We start from the raw sequence: 17,746 nt of genomic DNA on the forward strand, positions 1-17,746 counted from the left end.
GGTTTAAATTTCAATCTGATTACTAGCTTTAAGATCTCGGCCAAGTTACTTAGCCTCTTTGATCTCCTCTTATATCATCTGTAAAGTCCACAAAATATTCACGTCATGGGGACAAAAAGAACGAGTTTTCAGTAGTTAGCGCAGCAGCTGTTATCACACCGGTCCCTACCTCAGCATCCTTGACCTCATTTATTTATTCTATGTGGTCTTTGTCACAAACGGTATATTTAACTCCTACTTCTTTCGTATCCTCACTAGAGAATTAGTAAATCTGGCTGGGATCAGTGCAGTTGGGCACATGATAATCTAATGAGTGTCCAAAGAGGACAGAGCCACTTGATTGATATTTATATGACCTTCCTGCCAACCACGTTGACCCCAAGAGATAAAGTTTCAGGAAATACTAGCGTTCAGAGACAGGTAAAGGGTAAGGGCCACGTGGAGCAGGACGAGCTTAGGGAAGTCAGCCCTGTGCCAGATGCCTGACTCCGGTCCTTCACTTCCTCCTCCTCGGCTCCCTGTCACCAAACAGAGAACTCATGGACTCCCGCCCTGACCCCGTGGGTTCCAGGGGCTCCTGACGGTCATGGGAGGGTTTCTAGAACGTCAGTCCCTCTGTCTGCCAACCCTACTCAGGCCAGTTAAGAACCATCTGGGATTATTGCAAATCCGTCACAATGAGATTTGTTCCAGAAACAGGAAACACCCTAAACTCCTTGAAGAGAAAGGGGGTTGGTGGTTGGGGTGGTTTTATCTCTAGAGTCACTCACCGCTCCCAACTCTCTGAAAGATTTTCAGGCATAAATATCTCCTGGGTTCTTTGTAGGACTGGGCAGTCTCGTAGGCAGTGAGGATGGTGGACAAGGCCGGGCCTCTTCCCTCAAGGCTCTCACCATCTGCTGGGGGCCACCAGGAAGAGGTGTGGTAGACTGCCTTATCTCCCCACCTCCATTCCCCTGCCCGTGTAGCTCTGCAGTTCCTTCCTCTAGAGGTGTTGAATTTCCAAGCTCCGTTCATGGTAGGCCTGGCCACGTGACACTTGCTTTGGCCAACGGAATGTGGACAGACAAGAGTGAGCTAGTTCTGGGCGAGGCCTGGTGTATTTTTCCTCACCCCGTTCTATCCTTCCATCATCACACAAGAGGATCGACTCCCAGGAAGCTCCCTGTCCAAGGAGGATGAGAGAGACACACGGAGCTGACTCGGACCTACCTGCAGCTCGGAGCCCAGCTCATTCCAGCCTAGTCTAGATTAGCCAACCTCCACCTGTCCACAGACCCACGAGCAATGATAAACGATTGTCGTTTTATGCCACTCTGTTCTGGGGTGGTTTGCTAAGAAGTATCGTCGTGGCAATAGCTGGCCGATACGACAGGCAACTGGGATATCATGTGAGAAGGACTGAAAGAAGTAGGAGACATCTACTCTGGTCTTGGGGAGGTCTGGAGAAGAAATGCTTCACTTTTTGGATCTCATTTTGCTTTACCCCTGGGAGTTAGCAGTCTATAGAATTCCTCAGGGTATTGCAGAATGGTATATGAAGTAAGAGTTAATCCATATGAAATACAGGAAGGGTTCTCTGATGAGTAAAGTATGAGGACATTTTGACTTCATGTCATTCATTCCTTCAACAAATATGAATTGGGGATATAACTGAACAAAACAGACTAGGATCCTTGTGTTCTAGAGAGAGGAGACTGGGTTGATGATAAATACCACAGACATCAAGATGGCAGGAAAAGACAATACCAAGTAGAGGGGCAGAAGGCTGGTGGCGGGGAAGACCGTGCTGCAGGCAGGAGCGGTGGGTCTTATCTGAGCAGAGGGAGCAGGAAGTGCTGGGGCACACTTCTGAAGAGAGAGAAATTTAGGATAGGGAACCCTGTACCAGGAGAGCTCTCGTTCTGGTCCAAACTGAGTCTGCAAGTGCTCCAGGGACTTGACTTCCGGAGTGTTCGGTGGAATACAGATGTAGATGAGCAAATTCCAAATTTTTGAGTATTCATGTTGAAAAAAAATCTAGGCAAGAAGGTTTCCATCACCAGGTGAAGCCTCTAGAATTTTCCCTGGCACCATCTTTGGGGGGTCCCCTCTCTGGGGGTCTGTGGCTCCTGGTGACCCTGCTGTCTCCTCCTCTAGGCTACTGGGTGCCGGACTTCAGATTTCCCCTCCCAGTGTCCTTCGGAAGTTGTCTGGGAAAATGTTCCTCTTGTACATGTTGGTAACGGGTGTGTCTGCCTTCGCGGTTGAGCCTGAGGAAAGCACAGGTAAGGGGGAGCTTGGTGGGGAAAATGGCCTGTCTGCAGCTCCTTTGTGGAAAGCAATTGTTTATGTCGTGAGGTTTTGTTGTTATCAGAACACAAGGGGTGACTATTCCTGCCTTGTTGAGTAATAAACACCCCTTCATCCCGTGTTCTCCTCCGTGAGGCGCTTGCCCTGGGCTTTGATCGTTCTTGCCAAAGGTGTGAACCGAAGGCAGTGGTGCTTTTTGGGGGGGAAGCCCTTAAAATAGGTGCTTTTAGATTTTAATCACACATCCTGCCAGAACTAAGCCCTTCTTCTGTCTGAACTCACCGCAGATCTACTTTTAAAGACAAGGGATCAAAAAGTGAAAACTGTGGCCAATTTTTAATTTTTTTTTTCCACGAAGGGAAACTGATGCAACTTTTCCCATAATATATAAATTGTCATTGATAGAAACCCTCAACTTCTTATTTGGAAATTTTTAAGTCGTAACTAACAGGAGGGGTTAATTAGCACCCCGTGTCGTCCCCCGCACCCCCGTCCCCTCACCCCCCACCCACGTGCACACGGAGTCCCCAGATGTGACAGCTGCCTCCCTGCAGAACGCACCTTGGGCCGGTGGTCCCGGGAGCTTTGGGGTTGACTGTGGTCTTTCTGTCCTGCAGCGGTTGAAAGAAACTGCCAGTTTCAAGGCACGTATTTCAAAATCATTCTCAAGGCGGAAGGGGAGCCTGTGGTCCTGAAGTGTCCCCAGATGCTGTACGGGTCGTGGACCTCTGCCAGGCCGCACTTCAGCGTGACGTGGCATAAAAATGACTCTGGTGTGATGGTCTCAGCAGGAGAAGAGAGGCGAGAGCTGGCCCAGGACGGTGCTCTCTGGATTCTGCCGGCTTTGCAGGGGGACTCGGGCACCTATGTCTGCACCGTGAGGTAAGGACCCCTGGGAGCAGTGGGGGAGTGAGGTCCTCAGCAGGATGCACTAGTGCACTGCTCTTCAACATCCAGTGCATGGGGGAGAGTGCAAATCGGGTCCCCTTCACTGTTCCTGAAGTTGCTTCCCCTGGATTTTGCTGTCACTCTCCTTAACTTCCTTCATTTTTCTTCATAACTTTTATCACCATCTGACACACACACACACTTAACGTTCATCTACCCCATTAGAATGTAAACTCCCCGAGGGCAGGCACTTGTCTATTTTGTTCGCTGCCGAATCCACATCACAGAGAAAGAAGAAATATGTGAATGGATTTTTGAGCTGGATGTGACTGAAGGGAGAAGTTAACCTAACCACTTACTGTACAGACGAGGGAGCCCAGCTCCAGAGAGGTGAAACCACCTGCAAATTTCCTCCAGGTGCTGCTGGTGGAGCTGGAACTGGTACCCACACCCCTGGATCCTGGGTCCAGTCTTCCTCCTCCTCTGGCCTGCTGCTGTTTAACAAGAAAAGTACAGGCTGGGGGTTGGTGATCTGAAAGCTTCCCTGGTTAGGGCAGGCCCCGAATGTGGACTAGTAGTTTCCTGGCCTCCCCTTTTCAGATGCTGCCTCTTCTTGCACCTTCCACCAGCCAGATTTAAAGTCCCTCCAGATTTCATCAACTCACTTGATTTAAGGAGTAACTGTACCCAGAAATATTTCCATTTAGAAAGAGAATAAAAAAAAGTAACATTCTTTTTTGTTAACTTTAGTGAATTTAATCAGGAATTAAAAGCAAAAATACAGATACTCCAAATTAGAATAAGGGAGGAGATAGGCCCATAGGAGTGGAGAAGCAAATTTACATAAGACTATGATGTGCAGTTCATAGGTAATACATTGTAAACAAAAGAAAGACAGCATTCACTAGGAAAATGGATGAAGAAAATTGAGTAAAGAAATGGAAGTCCTGAGCAGACCAAACAGCAAGGAAGAAATTGAAAATGTAGTCAAATATTGCATCTAAAAAATGTGCCAGGTCTAGATATAAAAGCAAGTACTTTGAAAGTGATATTCTTAGGACAAAGGAATTACTGGCCAATCACAGGATTTCAGTCAATATCAGTCCAGTTGTGTGTGTGTGTGTGTGTGTGTGTGTGAGATATTTTGAGAATTGCTTCAAATCAAATAGCCTTTTTATCATCTTATATGCTTAGCCCTCACTAAAAGCAATTTAGGAACAGGTTTAATCCTGTTAAAGAACCCTATTTCCTATTTCCATGTACAGGGAAATGTAAAGATATTTGATTTTCTAGTAGCTAGAAATGCATGTATTTTTCTTTCTTTTTCAGTGTAAGAAATTCTAATTTCTCTAAGGAACACTTAATAGTATAGAAGAAAGAAAAAAAAACAGGAACCTGGAGTCAGAAAGACATTGGTTGGAATCTTTTTCCCTCCCACTTTCTGTCTGGTGGGATCTGGGACTTATTCCCGACATTTACGGGCTCCGTTTTCTTCCCTGTAGAGGTTCCTCGAGAGGGTTACCTGCAATCACAGCCTGTGAGGCATCGAGCATGGGGAACGTCATGGGAGGTTGTCAAGATGTGCATGGAAATTGTCCTGTCCTTCCCCCAAAGCAGTACTTATTGACTAAGTAATGGTAGTATGCAAAAATCAGGGAAGCTTGAGAGCTGAGTCATCTTTAGTGCCTTTATTTTATTTTTTATTTTTGTAGAAAAAAGATCTAAGATTGAGGGAGAAGTGGAAATCCCCATGGGTGTCAAGCTTTCTTGGCCTACGGGAGAATTTACCCTGGTGACATCAAAGTCTCTATTCCAGCTCTCAGACTAGGAGCCTAGAGAGTGAGAATTAGCAGAGGTTGCCATAATACCCTTTGGCTTTTATAGTCAGAAGGCATTGAACTGGTTTGTTCCTGTGATTTTTATCCTCGTGTGATCTAGAACCTCTGTCATTTACCCACATGCCCTTTCCCATCAGTCAGAGTAGGTAAAGTTGTGCTGCTGTAACAAACATTCCCCAAATCTCAGTGGCTGAAAACAACAAAGACTTATTTCCACACATGCTCCATGGCTGCCATGGACTGGCAGACACTCAGGGACCCAGGCTGAAGGGGCAGGTCACTATCTCAAATGCTCTGGAGCATCTTTCCTTGCCATTAAAGCTATGGTGTAGAGGGGACACATGTCTAACTCATGGACAGCAGAGCCAGGACCTGTCATCCTACCAGGTGTTCAGAAAGGGGGCAACAGGAAATACCTGGTATACGTGGCAAATACCACCAATGGCCACCACACTCTTGGGGAGTCCCACTCCACTGGGACTTTTGCTGGCAATTGAAATCTCCCCCTATACCTGTCTTTCTTTGGATTTATTTTCATGAACTGTCTTGCCCAAGGGAAATTACCAGATCAATAATGTGAGCAGGCTTGCAGCTCTTGACATGTCTAGTCAGCTTGTTTTCTGGAGATACTGCTTTAACTTACTGGTTTCCCCAGGGCCCTAGTGGCTTCCAACCATGGCTTTATGCCTCCCTAGGTGTATGGCCTTGGGAAATTACTTACCTCCTCTACCTCATTTTCCTCCACTGGGAACAACTTTCTACCTCATCAGGTTGGAGAAGCAATGGAATAATCTGTGTAAAGCATTTAGCTCATGATGAGCTATCAGCTGTAATTACTATTTTTCAGGTGTGTACTGTTCTTTAGATTTGTCTTTACTGCATTTCTCCTACTTGAAATGAGATTGTGCATTTTTCAAGGTGATAGTAAATTTTCTGCGTCTTTGTTCATCTCCCATTTTTTTAAAGCCAGATATGGAATGTAATGCAGGTACTGACCTTATATATTTGGATGACTTATTTTTACTTTCAGGCAGTAAGTTTTTATCACTTAGTTCTTTACATATATTTTTCACATTTTATTGCTTCCTTGGATAGAGATTGTATTATATTTTCCTGTGCAACCCCCTCCCCCCATATATCATCTCCATCCTCCATGTCCCTGTTTGTGCCCTGTGTTTCAGATAAACTGAGAACTTATCTGAAATATTTATAGTTTTCTACCATAAAATTAGTTTTCTTAATTTCTGTCTTCCTTCACATTGTCCCATGTTTCCAGCCCTGTTTTGCCTCTGCCTTCTCCCCCTACTCCATATCTGGTCCTTCATAGAATTATGATTTTGAGATTGTGGGTTATGTTGACCAAAAAACAAACAAGGAATCCAAAACATCCATTTTCATTTTTGCCGTGTAATATTTCAAAAATTTTTGTAGCTCTCACACTACTCCCTCAGCAGTTTTCTGAAATTAGACTTCGGTTGATAAACGGTTCTCAGGAGAAGTAAAGGGAGACTTTATAGGGAGACAATTGCTCCTTGGTAACAATCCTTCCATTTGGATGTGGCTCCCTGGGGCAGGAGGTTGGAGCAGGTCGGAACTGAACTCAAGGAGCCCCAGGACGTTGGAAGTCTTGGGGATTTCATAGTGACCTGAGCTGCCATTGAAATCAGGCTTGCAGAAGCTCAGGATACATCACTGTTTCTGTACAACAATTATGATGGGACGCTTTTGTCCCCCAAGTCTTCAAACTGATCAGGGGACAGATGTATTGTAATACTAAGTAAGAAAATGCAGAAGGCAGGATTTAATGGGACTGGGGAAATTATTCTTAATTTCATTTATTTTTATTTTGCCTTTCTATTTACTATCTTATTTTTTATTTTATTTTTAATCAGAAATGCCTCTTTCTGTGAGGAAATGTCCGTTGAGCTCAGGGTTCTTGAGAATACAGAAGCGTCTCTGCCCTTCATCTCATACCCACAAATTCTAACCTTGTCAACCTCGGACTCATTAGTTTGCCCAGAACTGAGTGATTTCACCCGAAACAAAACTGACCTGAAGATTCAATGGTACAAGGTACGTCTTTTAAAATTGCCATTTTGTTAAAACATATTTTAAACTAGCCATTGGAAAGATATAAAACATTTCTGAAGACACCATGTTCACTTTTATATTTCTGTTTTTTCTAAAAAAACATGTAATTTAAAAAGGGTAAGGATTAATATGTTCTCGTCTTCTTTCTGTTGTTTGGGTAAGGGTCACCATAAAAGCAATTTGAGAAGACAGAATGTAATATGAATCCATAGTGAATAACAGCTGCAGAAAATTGCCTTTTACTCTACCCTTTATCTATAAAAATTTAGAAAAAACTGTTAATTCATATAATAACTTTATACATGTTAAAGGTTTTGTTTTTTTTTTGTTTTTTGTTTTTTTTTTCAGACATGACAACCTCTGGGTTAAAGGAATAAATATAAATGCAATTTATTCCCTTGCCTAGTTGAATGAATATTGTTGGCTGTTTTAACGGCTCCTCATGGGAATGTCAGAGATCACATATAGGGCAGGTGTCAGCAAACTACAGCTCATGGGCCAAATCCAGCCATAAATAAAGTTTTATTGCCACACAGCCATGCACATTCATTTACGTATTGTCCATGGCTGTTTTTGAGCCACAATGCAGAGCTGAGTAGTTGCTACACAGACCACAAAGGCTCACAAAGCCTAACATATTTACTGTTTGGCCTTTTACAGAAAAAGTTTGCCAAACCTGAATATAGACCATAGACTGATAATGAAAAGTATAGTTATTAGTTAATTGTTGATAGAAATGAACCCTTTCATCAATAATAGGTTAACCAGTTGGCTGCTATTGTAACTACATATATATATATATATATATATATATATATATATATATATATATATCAATGTGACATTGGAAAGTTTTAAATGGTTTTCCAAAAGTAGAGTGAAGTAGCCACCTCCTGTGAATTAGCCTGCCCAGCCAGAGAAGACATTCTTGGTTTAAGAAGAGCATGGAGAGGACAAGAGGAGGTTTCCCCTGTAGAAGAAAGCACAGGCTTGGAGCCGCCAGTCTGTGTTTGAAATCCTGTGCCTCCATTTACCCACTGTGCAGCTGGGGCAAGTCACTTCACCTCTTGAATCTATTTCCTCTGGAAAGTGGAGATTAGTAGTTCCCACTGCCTGGGATTGTTTTGAAGATGACATGAAGTAGGGCTTATGAAGCACCCAGGAAAGTTCCTGGCTTATAAATGGTGTTTAATAAATGTGTGTGGACAAGGACATCATGGCATTACTTAATATTCGTTCCCTTCCTAATGAGGCTGATCTTTACTTGGCGCCTCCTTGTGTACAAGCCTGTTCTAAACGGCCTGACTTGGTTAATAGCTCCATTTTAAGGATTAGCAAATGGAGACACAGAAATGGAAGAAACCTGAGTGAGGTCATTCAGCTGGTCAACGGAGAAGTTAACAACCTCTCAAGCCACTGGGCATGCACCCCACAACCCCAGTAGCTGGGTGCTGCTTGACTTTTATCATGTTTGATCACTCATGTTGAAAACAATGACATTTCTACTTTTAATTAAATATACTGTGAAGTAATACTGTATGAGCCATGAGGCTAACCAGCTGCATCAGTTCTGTCTGTGTGGCCATTCAGAAGAAGGTTATGAAATGACTCAAAGTTATGTTTAACTCTTGCAAGCTCTCGGTCATTCTGGTTTTGTAAGAGGTGCGCATGACAAGAACATTCCATGTTCACCAGGATGTTTTCTCAAACCTCATTCAGCCTTTTATAATTTATTGCTCTTGACGGTTCTGTTCTGCAGAGAACCCACCTTTTACCCATACAGAAAAGTGCGGCCTCGTTTCTCCCATTTAGTTTTTTCCTATGACTTTTTCTCTATTTCCACTGACTCCTAAAACTGAAATGGCTTCTAAAGTAACTGCTGCCACATCATCTGTTCCAAATGTTGTTGCCTGAGTCACATTGACCGTAGGGAGCCCTCCTCCTTGGACACCTCCTCAGGCTTTTAGGCAGTTGTTAGGCACAAATATATTTGCATTTTAAATGCTCTCTTTTGTCAAAGAACAGATAGTCTCTTTTTTTCCCCCAACGTGCTTGGTTAAACATACACAGCAATTTTATTGGTTTCGTATGATAAGAAATCCCCTTTTCTAAAAATGCAGTTAGATGTATGTCCAAAGCACATTTGCAGAGTAAATGCCAGGGCAATTCTTGGGCTGCAAGACTTAAATCTGTGTATAGAATAACTTTAAAATACATTTTTCCTAAAGGACTCTGTTCTTTTGGATCAAGACAATGAGAAGTTTCTGAGTGTGAAGGGAACCCCACGCTTGCTCATAAGAGATGTGTCTGCAGAGGATGTAGGCTATTACAGCTGTGGCATCACATTTGTTCACAAAGATACTCGATACAACATCACCAGGAATATTGAACTACGTGTCAACAGTAAGTACTTTCCAGCCTGGTTCAGTAACATGCATGCAAAGGACAAATTAAGGTTCTCTTAGAACCCCTTGAATGTCATTGGTAGGAAGGGCAAAGAAAAACAGATTGTGTCATCTCTCTGAAAGCATCAGGCTGATAAGGCACCTTGAAAGGTAGAAAGCAGGTGTTGTGATGAAGAAAGGTGAGTTCCTGGGTTCCAAGTCTGAGACCAAAACCCACCATTAGAGGGGCTGAGCAGTGTTTCCCTAGGAAGGTCCTCTTTGGAAAGCCCCCTTTGGAAGCACGCACCTGTTACACAGCCAGCCGTGAGAACACAGGTGCCGTGACTTCATGTATAATTCTGGGCTGCTGGGATTTTATTTGTTTTTTCAAGCAGAAGGCTATGCATTGGCATATCTGGTGAGAATTGTCCTTCATCTTCCTAAAATGTGCCCAGTCACCCTTGGTACCAGGATTGCAAATAATGATAACTGTCATTGGTTTAAATCAATTATACTTCAAGGTAAGGTCGTGGCCAGGGTTGGCTAGTCCTTTAAAGTTTGTTCAATACTTAGGTCATACTCCTCCTGCCTGTCAGATGCTGAGCCAGGTGCAAGGGGCATGAAAGTGTTTACGTTTTGGACCGTGCCCGGAAAAGTGTGTGCTTTTCTTTACTTGATAGACTGAACAACTAGTGCAGTTGGAGTCTCCTGAGGGGATTTCAGAGAACTTATTGGTCTGTGAGGTGAACAGGCTACTTTGTTCTCACAGAGAATGCAGAGATTCGGTTGGCTGCAGGCAAATCACGTCTCTCCTGAGCTGAGGTCCCCAGGTCACCTTTGTGAGTGTGAGTGTCAGTGTGTGTGTGTGTGGTTTCACTCCTATCTGCTCCTTGCTCCGGCCTCCATGGCAGCCAGACTCCCCAACCTTGATTGCGCCCGCGATGATCCCTCTCCTGCGATTCTGCACATGAACACCAGGGGGCAGCCGCCTCCACGGTATCCTGCGGTTCTCAAAGTGCGGTCCTGGCCGGCAGCGCTCCTGGGCACTCGGGCGCTCCAAATCGGGGCCGGTCCAAGGCCACGGAGTCGGACATTCGGGGGCGTTTAACAAGCCCCCCGGGTGATCCCGAGGCAGCCCCGTCCGGCAGCCCCTGAAGTCTCCAGCCTGCAGGGCTTCTTTCTCGCGGCTGCTCTCGCTGCCATGCAGCTGGGACGGGAGGGGGAGGCTCAGGTCACAGCTAAGTAGCCTTTCTGGAGTTCCACCGTCTCCTTGCCACATGTTTACTCATGTTAGGACTTCAAAATGGTCTTTGACAGACGAGGTGAGGATGGAGAGGCCAGTGCCGGGAGGGACAGCCTTTTACTCACCCCCAAGCCATCCCTCTTACTCCAGGCGCCCAGTGTCGTCACTGCCCCTGGGGGAACTGGGTTCTGATCCCTTCCAGGACCCACCTCTGCCTCCGAAAGTCGTTGCTCTAATCGGTTAACAAGACATTAGTGTCCAGTACTAGGTGACTGCATTTGTCGTCCAGTGTGGGGTAGCTTAAAGACTGGTGGTTCCTGAGCCCCTGCAGAAATCTCCAGAACCCCAGGCAGGCACTTGGGAGGGGAGACATCCGAGGGCACCTCGGCTTGGATGAAGCTGCCTGTGGATCTTGTGAACGTAACTGTAATGAGTGCCTCCAGGAAGCCCGGGAGGGGAGCGGTTACTTGTTTATCAGGGAGTGAAGGATGTCTGTCAGCGGGATGTGTATTTACTTGTGACCTCTTCCAGTAATCTCTCTGCTGGGAAAGGCGCTGGCCAAAAATGTTGAATTTGCAGAGGCTGTTTCCTTTGCCAGGCAGAGACGGAGCCTCACAATGACTGGCCACAGCGTAGGGGATAACGGTTAATTAGCTAAACAATGGAACTTGAACATCAGCCCGAAATAAGGCTTCCTAACTGCATCACTTTCTTGCATCTTTCTCAGAGAAAGAAGAGGAGACGATCCCAGTGATTGTATCTCCCCACCAGACCATACTGGCTTCTCTGGGTAAGTCTTGCAGTGTAATCCCCACAGCCCACCAGAGCTACTGAAGTCCCAAAGCACGGGGGTCTTGGGGGCCCTTGGTCTGTGACTGTGGCTGAGGGGGGTGGGGGGCCCAGCAGCACAGGGCTGAGGCAGAAGTAACAAATGCGAGGGGCCAGCTCCCTTTTTTGAGTGTTGTTAGAAATGGTATTGTTTTAAACAGGTGTACCGCATGAAAACCCGATGTATAAAAAACCTAAATGTGAAAACTCGCCCATTTTGGGCACATTCATTACCTGTAAGAAAGGATTAACCGAAGCCAGTGCCTTTGGCATATTTAAAATAACTCACTTTACCAAAACTTTGTTAATGCTCAGCATTTACCCCGAGCCTGCGTCTGTGCGCTGAGGCACAGCCGGCCGCTGCCTGGCCCTCGGAGACAGTCTCTTGTTGCCAAAAGGGCTGGTCAGCTGGACCGGTGATGACGATGACCCCTGGGGTTTTACAGTTTTCAGCTGGCCGTGCAGGCCTTCCTGGGCCATCCACACTGGCTGTGAGCAAGGAGGGTTGTCCGCACACTGTCCTGACAGCCTTTTGGGGTGAACGTCATTGGGGTGGGGTAGCTGTGTATTGAGTGCCAAATGTGTCCGAAGTGATCTCATTCGATCCCAATCTCAATCCTGTAAGGAAGGGGTTATTTTTCCCATTTTGCATAATGGTTTTGTGGTTCTTATGCTCATTTAGTAAACCCTGGTTGTAGGATCCCACTGGTTTTTTTTTTTTTTTTTTTTTTTTCCCCTTAACTTCTCTGAGCTTGATTTCAAATTTTAAAGGGACAGCTCCTAACTGGAGGCCGTAGGAAAGGGTGGATTTTGTGCAGGCACTGGGAATGTGCCTGGCATGTAAGTCTCAGCCCCCCGTGGCTGCGTGGCTCCAGGGACAGCTGCCAAGAGACCCAGAGGAGGGGCTGTGCAGTGCCCCTGGGCTCCTGGGTGCTCCTCTGACTCCTGGTGTGGCCACATTCCTGCTGGGCTGCTTTTAATGCTCTGAAGTGCCTGGTGGCCACATGCTGTCCGTTTAGTGAGGTGTGTTTGGCTGGGGAGTGTCTTTAAGGTTGCAAGGAGTGGTGGAGGAGGGAGAAGAGCTGGCATTCTGGTTGGGAGTGGTGCCAGGATCCTAGGGAGGCACGTTGCCTCTGAGGAAGAAAACCATGGGGAGGGATGTGCTCTTCCTTTCCACCTCCCCTTTGATGACTTAAAAAGAAAAACAGCTTACCATGGTTGAAGCAGGGGGTCTGGCACCATCACATTGCACAACTGCAGGGGGCACTGGTCATATGAAAGACACTGGCTTTTTTCAAAGGGTGAAACAAATTAGAGTGTTCTGGGAATGGAGAGTGCCTCTCTTTTGGGGGTAGGGAGATGGGAAGTCAGAGGTGGGCAAGGAGACAGAAACCAGACGTTAGTTTGGATTTTGGAGTTTGATGGTGTAAATTGTAGAAGAAGGCAGTCCTTGAATTCAGAAGGACTGTATGAGCTGAGTGGCCTTGGGGAAGCCATTTATTTCATGTTCCTCTGGGTTTTCATTGGCCGTGGAAGACCAGTGGAAATAACTGGAGAGTAACTGGTAAATATTGAAGTTCTATGTGAATGGAGTTATTTAAGGAAACCATGTTTCTGTTGAAGACAAGAACTGGCCGGTGAGGGATCTTTGAGCAGAAGAGTGACTCGTTTTCCACGCAGGCTTCTGACAGTCTGTGCACTGTGTCTCATTGTTCCAGGGTCAAGGCTGACAATCCCATGCAAGGTGTTTCTGGGCAGTGGCACACAAGCAACCACGCTGCTCTGGTGGACGGCCAACGACACCAGCATAGAGATCGCCTACGAAGAAGGCCGGGTGACGGAGGGGCAGCGCCAGTAAGTGGCTCTTCTTTGTCATCTCAGAAGCATCTTCCCGGAGAGCTGCTATGAGACTCCGTGGGCATCCCTTTTCCCCTTGGAGACAATGCCGTATCCAACTTATAAATACTATACGCCTGCCACATTAGGAATTATTTTGTGATTCAAAACCCTAGGATTTTTAGAATTTTAAAAATTGAGTTTTGCTAAGAATTATCAACTGATCTTGCGAGTCAGTCTTTATAACTATTTGAGTTGAGTCACAGGGGACAAGTTGATACAGATATTGCATTTTGTAGCTTTTAAAAACTTTCATAGCTTGATTTTTTCAGTTTTCTTTTTCTGTTTCGGAGTTGATAAATTTCCACCCTGCAGCCCAAGTCTTCAAATATTTTCATAAACCCCTGAAAAGATTCTGGGACCTAGCCACGGTTTTGAACCATTTCCTCTGCTTCTCATGGAACTAACTGGTGGCGTCTGAGTCTGTTCTCGTAAGCACTCAACTCTAGGAAATGTTGCGTCACTCTGAAACTAGAACAATCAGATCTCGTAAATGGGAACCATTTGGGTATGAGGAAAAGAGCCCATTGAATGTTCTAAATTATAAAGTCTTTTTAAATTGAAGTTTTGATACTTTGGCTTAACTGGAACTTTTGCTTGCTGGCCACTATCAGAAAGGGTCTTTTAGGATGCAATTTAGTGGAACAAGCATGTGTGCTTGGCACGGTCGTTTGCTTGCAGGTCTTTGCCGTGAAAGGCTTGGCCGCAATTACCGTGGCCCCTGTGTCAGCTTTCTCACACTATCCACTTGCTTAAAGGAGTGCATTTTCACCCCATAGATAAAACAAAAATAGTCCTATTTTTGTTGATGTGGATCCACATCAACAGTTTTTTTTTCCCATACTCATAGCTAGCAGTGAAGTGTGCTAATCCTCAGGTTCCCGTCACCTTACGAATGGCAGTTCTGAATAGATCTGTTTTCCTGGCTTGTGTGTAGCCCTCCTCTCTGAGCTTGAGCTTCTGGAGAGAGGGTTTCCAGTATGGAGAGAGAGGAGGAGCTGCTCATTGAGGACTGGAGTTCTGGAAACCCCCTGTTCTTTTACATGCAAATGATTTATTGGTGATACAGCCAAGTCTCCCAAAAGTAGACATTTCTGTTGCTGCAACTGGTTTTTATTTGGTTTTGTTCATCAAGAAGAGCCTTTAAAAATGAATTTTCCATGATCAAACCAAACTGGTTACTTAAGAACTCGTGGTAGTAAGTATACCTTTGGAGTGACCAGCTTCTTTGATGATATGCCTCCTTCTGGAACAGGCATGGAAATTCTCCCAAGTAAGTGACAAACATAGTGGCAGTTGCCTCCTTATCCATCTTCAAATCAATCTGAGCACAATGGATGCCTCTAGTTGAGAATGTTTAGGTGCCTGAGTTATAAAAGACAAGCTTGCCTTTGATATATTGCATTTAAGTATATGTTTTCTCCCTCAGGGAATATTCAGAAAATAATGAAAACTACATTGAAGTGCCATTGATTTTTGATCCTGTCATAAGGGAGGATTTGAACACGGAGTTTAAATGCGAAGTTGTTAACTCATTGGGTTTTCAGACGCTACAAACCACAGTCAAGGAAGGTGGGTATTTTGGTGACACTGACGGGGAGGACAACATGTTGAGGGTTCTGTGGATGACCCACAAAGCTACTAGTTCTCAGATGGTTACTTAGGAAGTACCTGGCGTTTCCTGTTAGTGGAGCACTGAAAGCAGACCTCTCATTGAAAAACAAACACTGTTTATGTTGTTGTTGGGTAGAGGCTGGACTTTGGAAGATTATGCACAAATAAAGTTAAATAGCAAGTCGATTTTTGGGAAAAGGATAAAGTGGTTCTGCAATGCACTTGAGCAAACCCTGTCTTCTCTGTGACGCTGCCCTCAGTCAGCAGGGTCAGCTGTCCCGAATGGCCTCTAGAGGGAGGGGAGAGCAAATCTCATCCTGAGATTGAGAAACTTTCTCAGATCAGCTTTAGGGCTGAAATCATTTGTCGACAGTTAATAAAGTAAATCGACCCAACCCCCATTTAAGGATTTTAAAACAAGGAAGGAAAAACACATTACCACTTTTGCCTAAACTGATTTAGGCAAAAGTGTTTAACCCTTGAGCCGGAAAGGGAGAACCAGTTCACTCAGTCTCTGTTGACAGCCTGCTTAGATAACAGCTGCCAAGCCCAGAGCATTCCCAGCTGGAGTCTCCCGTCTGCCTTCTGGGCAGTTCTGCAGCAATCAAATAAACACACGTTGCCCCACACCTCCAAGTTTTGCTGGGAAGGCAGCCGCAGTCTTCAAATTGGAAGCTGATGATTAGGGCAGGGGATGACAACCAAACACAGCTACATTCTCTAAATACAGTCTGAGGTCCACCGGCATCAGACTCACCTGAGCCACTAGTTCAAAACACAGATCCGTGGGCACAATCCAGATCTTTGATCAGACTTTCCTGGGAGGGGCCCAAAGCAGCTGCCATTTAGCAAGCTCCCTTTCGTATCAAAGTCGGAGAACCTTTGGCTTAGGACAAAAGGCGGTTTTAGGTACTTTCCATGACATGCATGTTGGGAAAGAGATGGTGTTTGTGCAGACTTGAAAAGGGAAGATGGAATAAAAAAGCAGAATCCAATCCCTGGGATTCAGACTAGTGACCCGTATGCAACAGCCATTGTCCTCAAATATCCTTGATCCTGGTGTCAAGGACACACTTTGAAAGTCAATCCATGATTATCAGGATAAAGAACCAAACTCCAATTGTCTTTCTCTGTTTTTCCTACAGCCTCCACGTTCTCCTGTGAAATTGCACTGGCTCCCCTGTTGCTGGTTTTCTTGGTTGTGGGGGAAATATGGATACACAAATGGTGGAAACACAGAGCTAGAAAAGCCCGTGGTCTGATCATGTTCAAGACGGACTGTGACAGTGTTTAGCCCTATCCAGCTAAGATAAAGGAAATAAAATAATTCAAGTACAAACCATATCCTTTCTCCTGGAAATGGCTCTGCCTTTTGGAGGGACTCAGTTCTGTTCTTCAGTTGTTCAAGAAGACTCTGTGTTGAGTGGGCTTGTAATAAAAGACTTTTTACAACTTTTCAGAATAAAAGTCTTACATACTTTTATATATAATTTAATCATTGTAAGTGTATAATAAAAGTCTTGGATACTTTTATTCTGAAACTGAGTTGCAGGATCAAAGGTGCATGTGAGCGACCGTCTAATTGTGACCTGTTTAAAAAAGAGTAAGTCACCCTTAGGGTTTCCTGAGAGTTGAAAATATCTATACGAATTTTGAAATTGATTCATTCATTCATTCTCTCAAAAAGATGTATTAAAAATCTATTTTGGCCAGGATCTCTGGGAGTTCTTGTAGGTACAAGGATGGTTAAGTCGTGGTTTGCCTTTCAGGAAGATAGAATTTCATTTTAAGACTGGAAAGGATGATTTAGCAATGCAAAGAAGAATCAGCAAGAAATAGTGATTTTTTTGGAAAGGATGATTCAAAAAATAGCAATTAGATTAGAGTGGAACATATTAATGGACTGAGAAAGAGATCCCACCTAGTAACCATGCTTCTCGAAATAAAGGCAAAAGGGAGGGTTTTGAGAGGATCGTATACAAATTGGAAAAAAATAATCCAGAGACTTTTTTATATCATGCACACACAAAAAAATTTCAAATAAATTAATGAACTAAAACAACAACAACAACAAATTGCAGAAAATTCAGCATGGCCCTCTCCTCCACCTACCTAAGTCTCTGTTCAATGTGACTGTCCCAGAGGCCCTTCTAAATTGACACCTCCTTGCATCCTCTCTTTCCCCTCACCCTGCTTTAGGTTACATCATAACACTTGTCGCCACCAGACTTTATGTTATATATTTGCTTGTTTACTTTCCATCTAGTTTCCCAACCCAAATGGCAGATCTCTTAGGCAGAGATGTTATTTTGGTCACGGCTGTATCCCCACTTTCCTCAGATCATGCCTGGTATGTAGTGAGCATTTAATAAATATTTATAGAATAAATGAAAATAAGATGAACCCTTAAGTGTTCACTAGCAATAAAAGAACCAACAAGTTCAAGGAATTAATAATTATATCATACAGAGTTATTCAAAGTTTTAAGAAAAACATCAAAACCCTAACAGATGAAAGGGCAAAGAATGCGAGTAGGAAATTTGCAAAAGAAACACACATAAAGGACCATATGGAAAAGTGATCAGTTTCAATAACATTCAAGGATAAGTGAAACTTATTGCCCTGATTATCAAAAATTATGCAGCAATTATAAATCATAATTATCAAGATGG

At 44.4% G+C, this 17,746-nt stretch overlaps 1 protein-coding gene across 3 annotated transcripts in view; it reads left to right on the forward strand.

Annotated features, from left to right (window-relative positions):
* IL1R2 (interleukin 1 receptor type 2) overlaps positions 1–17,446 on the forward strand; it is a 30,380-nt gene extending 12,934 nt beyond the window's left edge. The window contains exons 2-9 of one of the 3 annotated variants that reach the window (XM_037806902.1): positions 2,140–2,267; positions 2,910–3,174; positions 6,911–7,091; positions 9,338–9,512; positions 11,464–11,526; positions 13,283–13,418; positions 14,890–15,032; positions 16,220–17,438. In XM_037806902.1, coding sequence (XP_037662830.1) covers positions 2,140–2,267; positions 2,910–3,174; positions 6,911–7,091; positions 9,338–9,512; positions 11,464–11,526; positions 13,283–13,418; positions 14,890–15,032; positions 16,220–16,368 — 1,240 coding nt within the window. In that variant the 3' untranslated portion in view covers positions 16,369–17,438. Of the gene's footprint in view, positions 1–2,139; positions 2,268–2,909; positions 3,175–6,910; positions 7,092–9,337; positions 9,513–11,463; positions 11,527–13,282; positions 13,419–14,889; positions 15,033–16,219 lie in introns of all 3 variants that reach the window. The other 2 variants (XM_037806903.1, XM_037806904.1) reach the window with 2 other exon arrangements.
* The last annotated feature ends 300 nt before the right edge of the window (positions 17,447–17,746 follow it).

This window comes from Choloepus didactylus, chromosome 17 (genome assembly GCF_015220235.1).
Source record: "Choloepus didactylus isolate mChoDid1 chromosome 17, mChoDid1.pri, whole genome shotgun sequence".
NCBI lineage: Eukaryota > Metazoa > Chordata > Mammalia > Pilosa > Megalonychidae > Choloepus > Choloepus didactylus.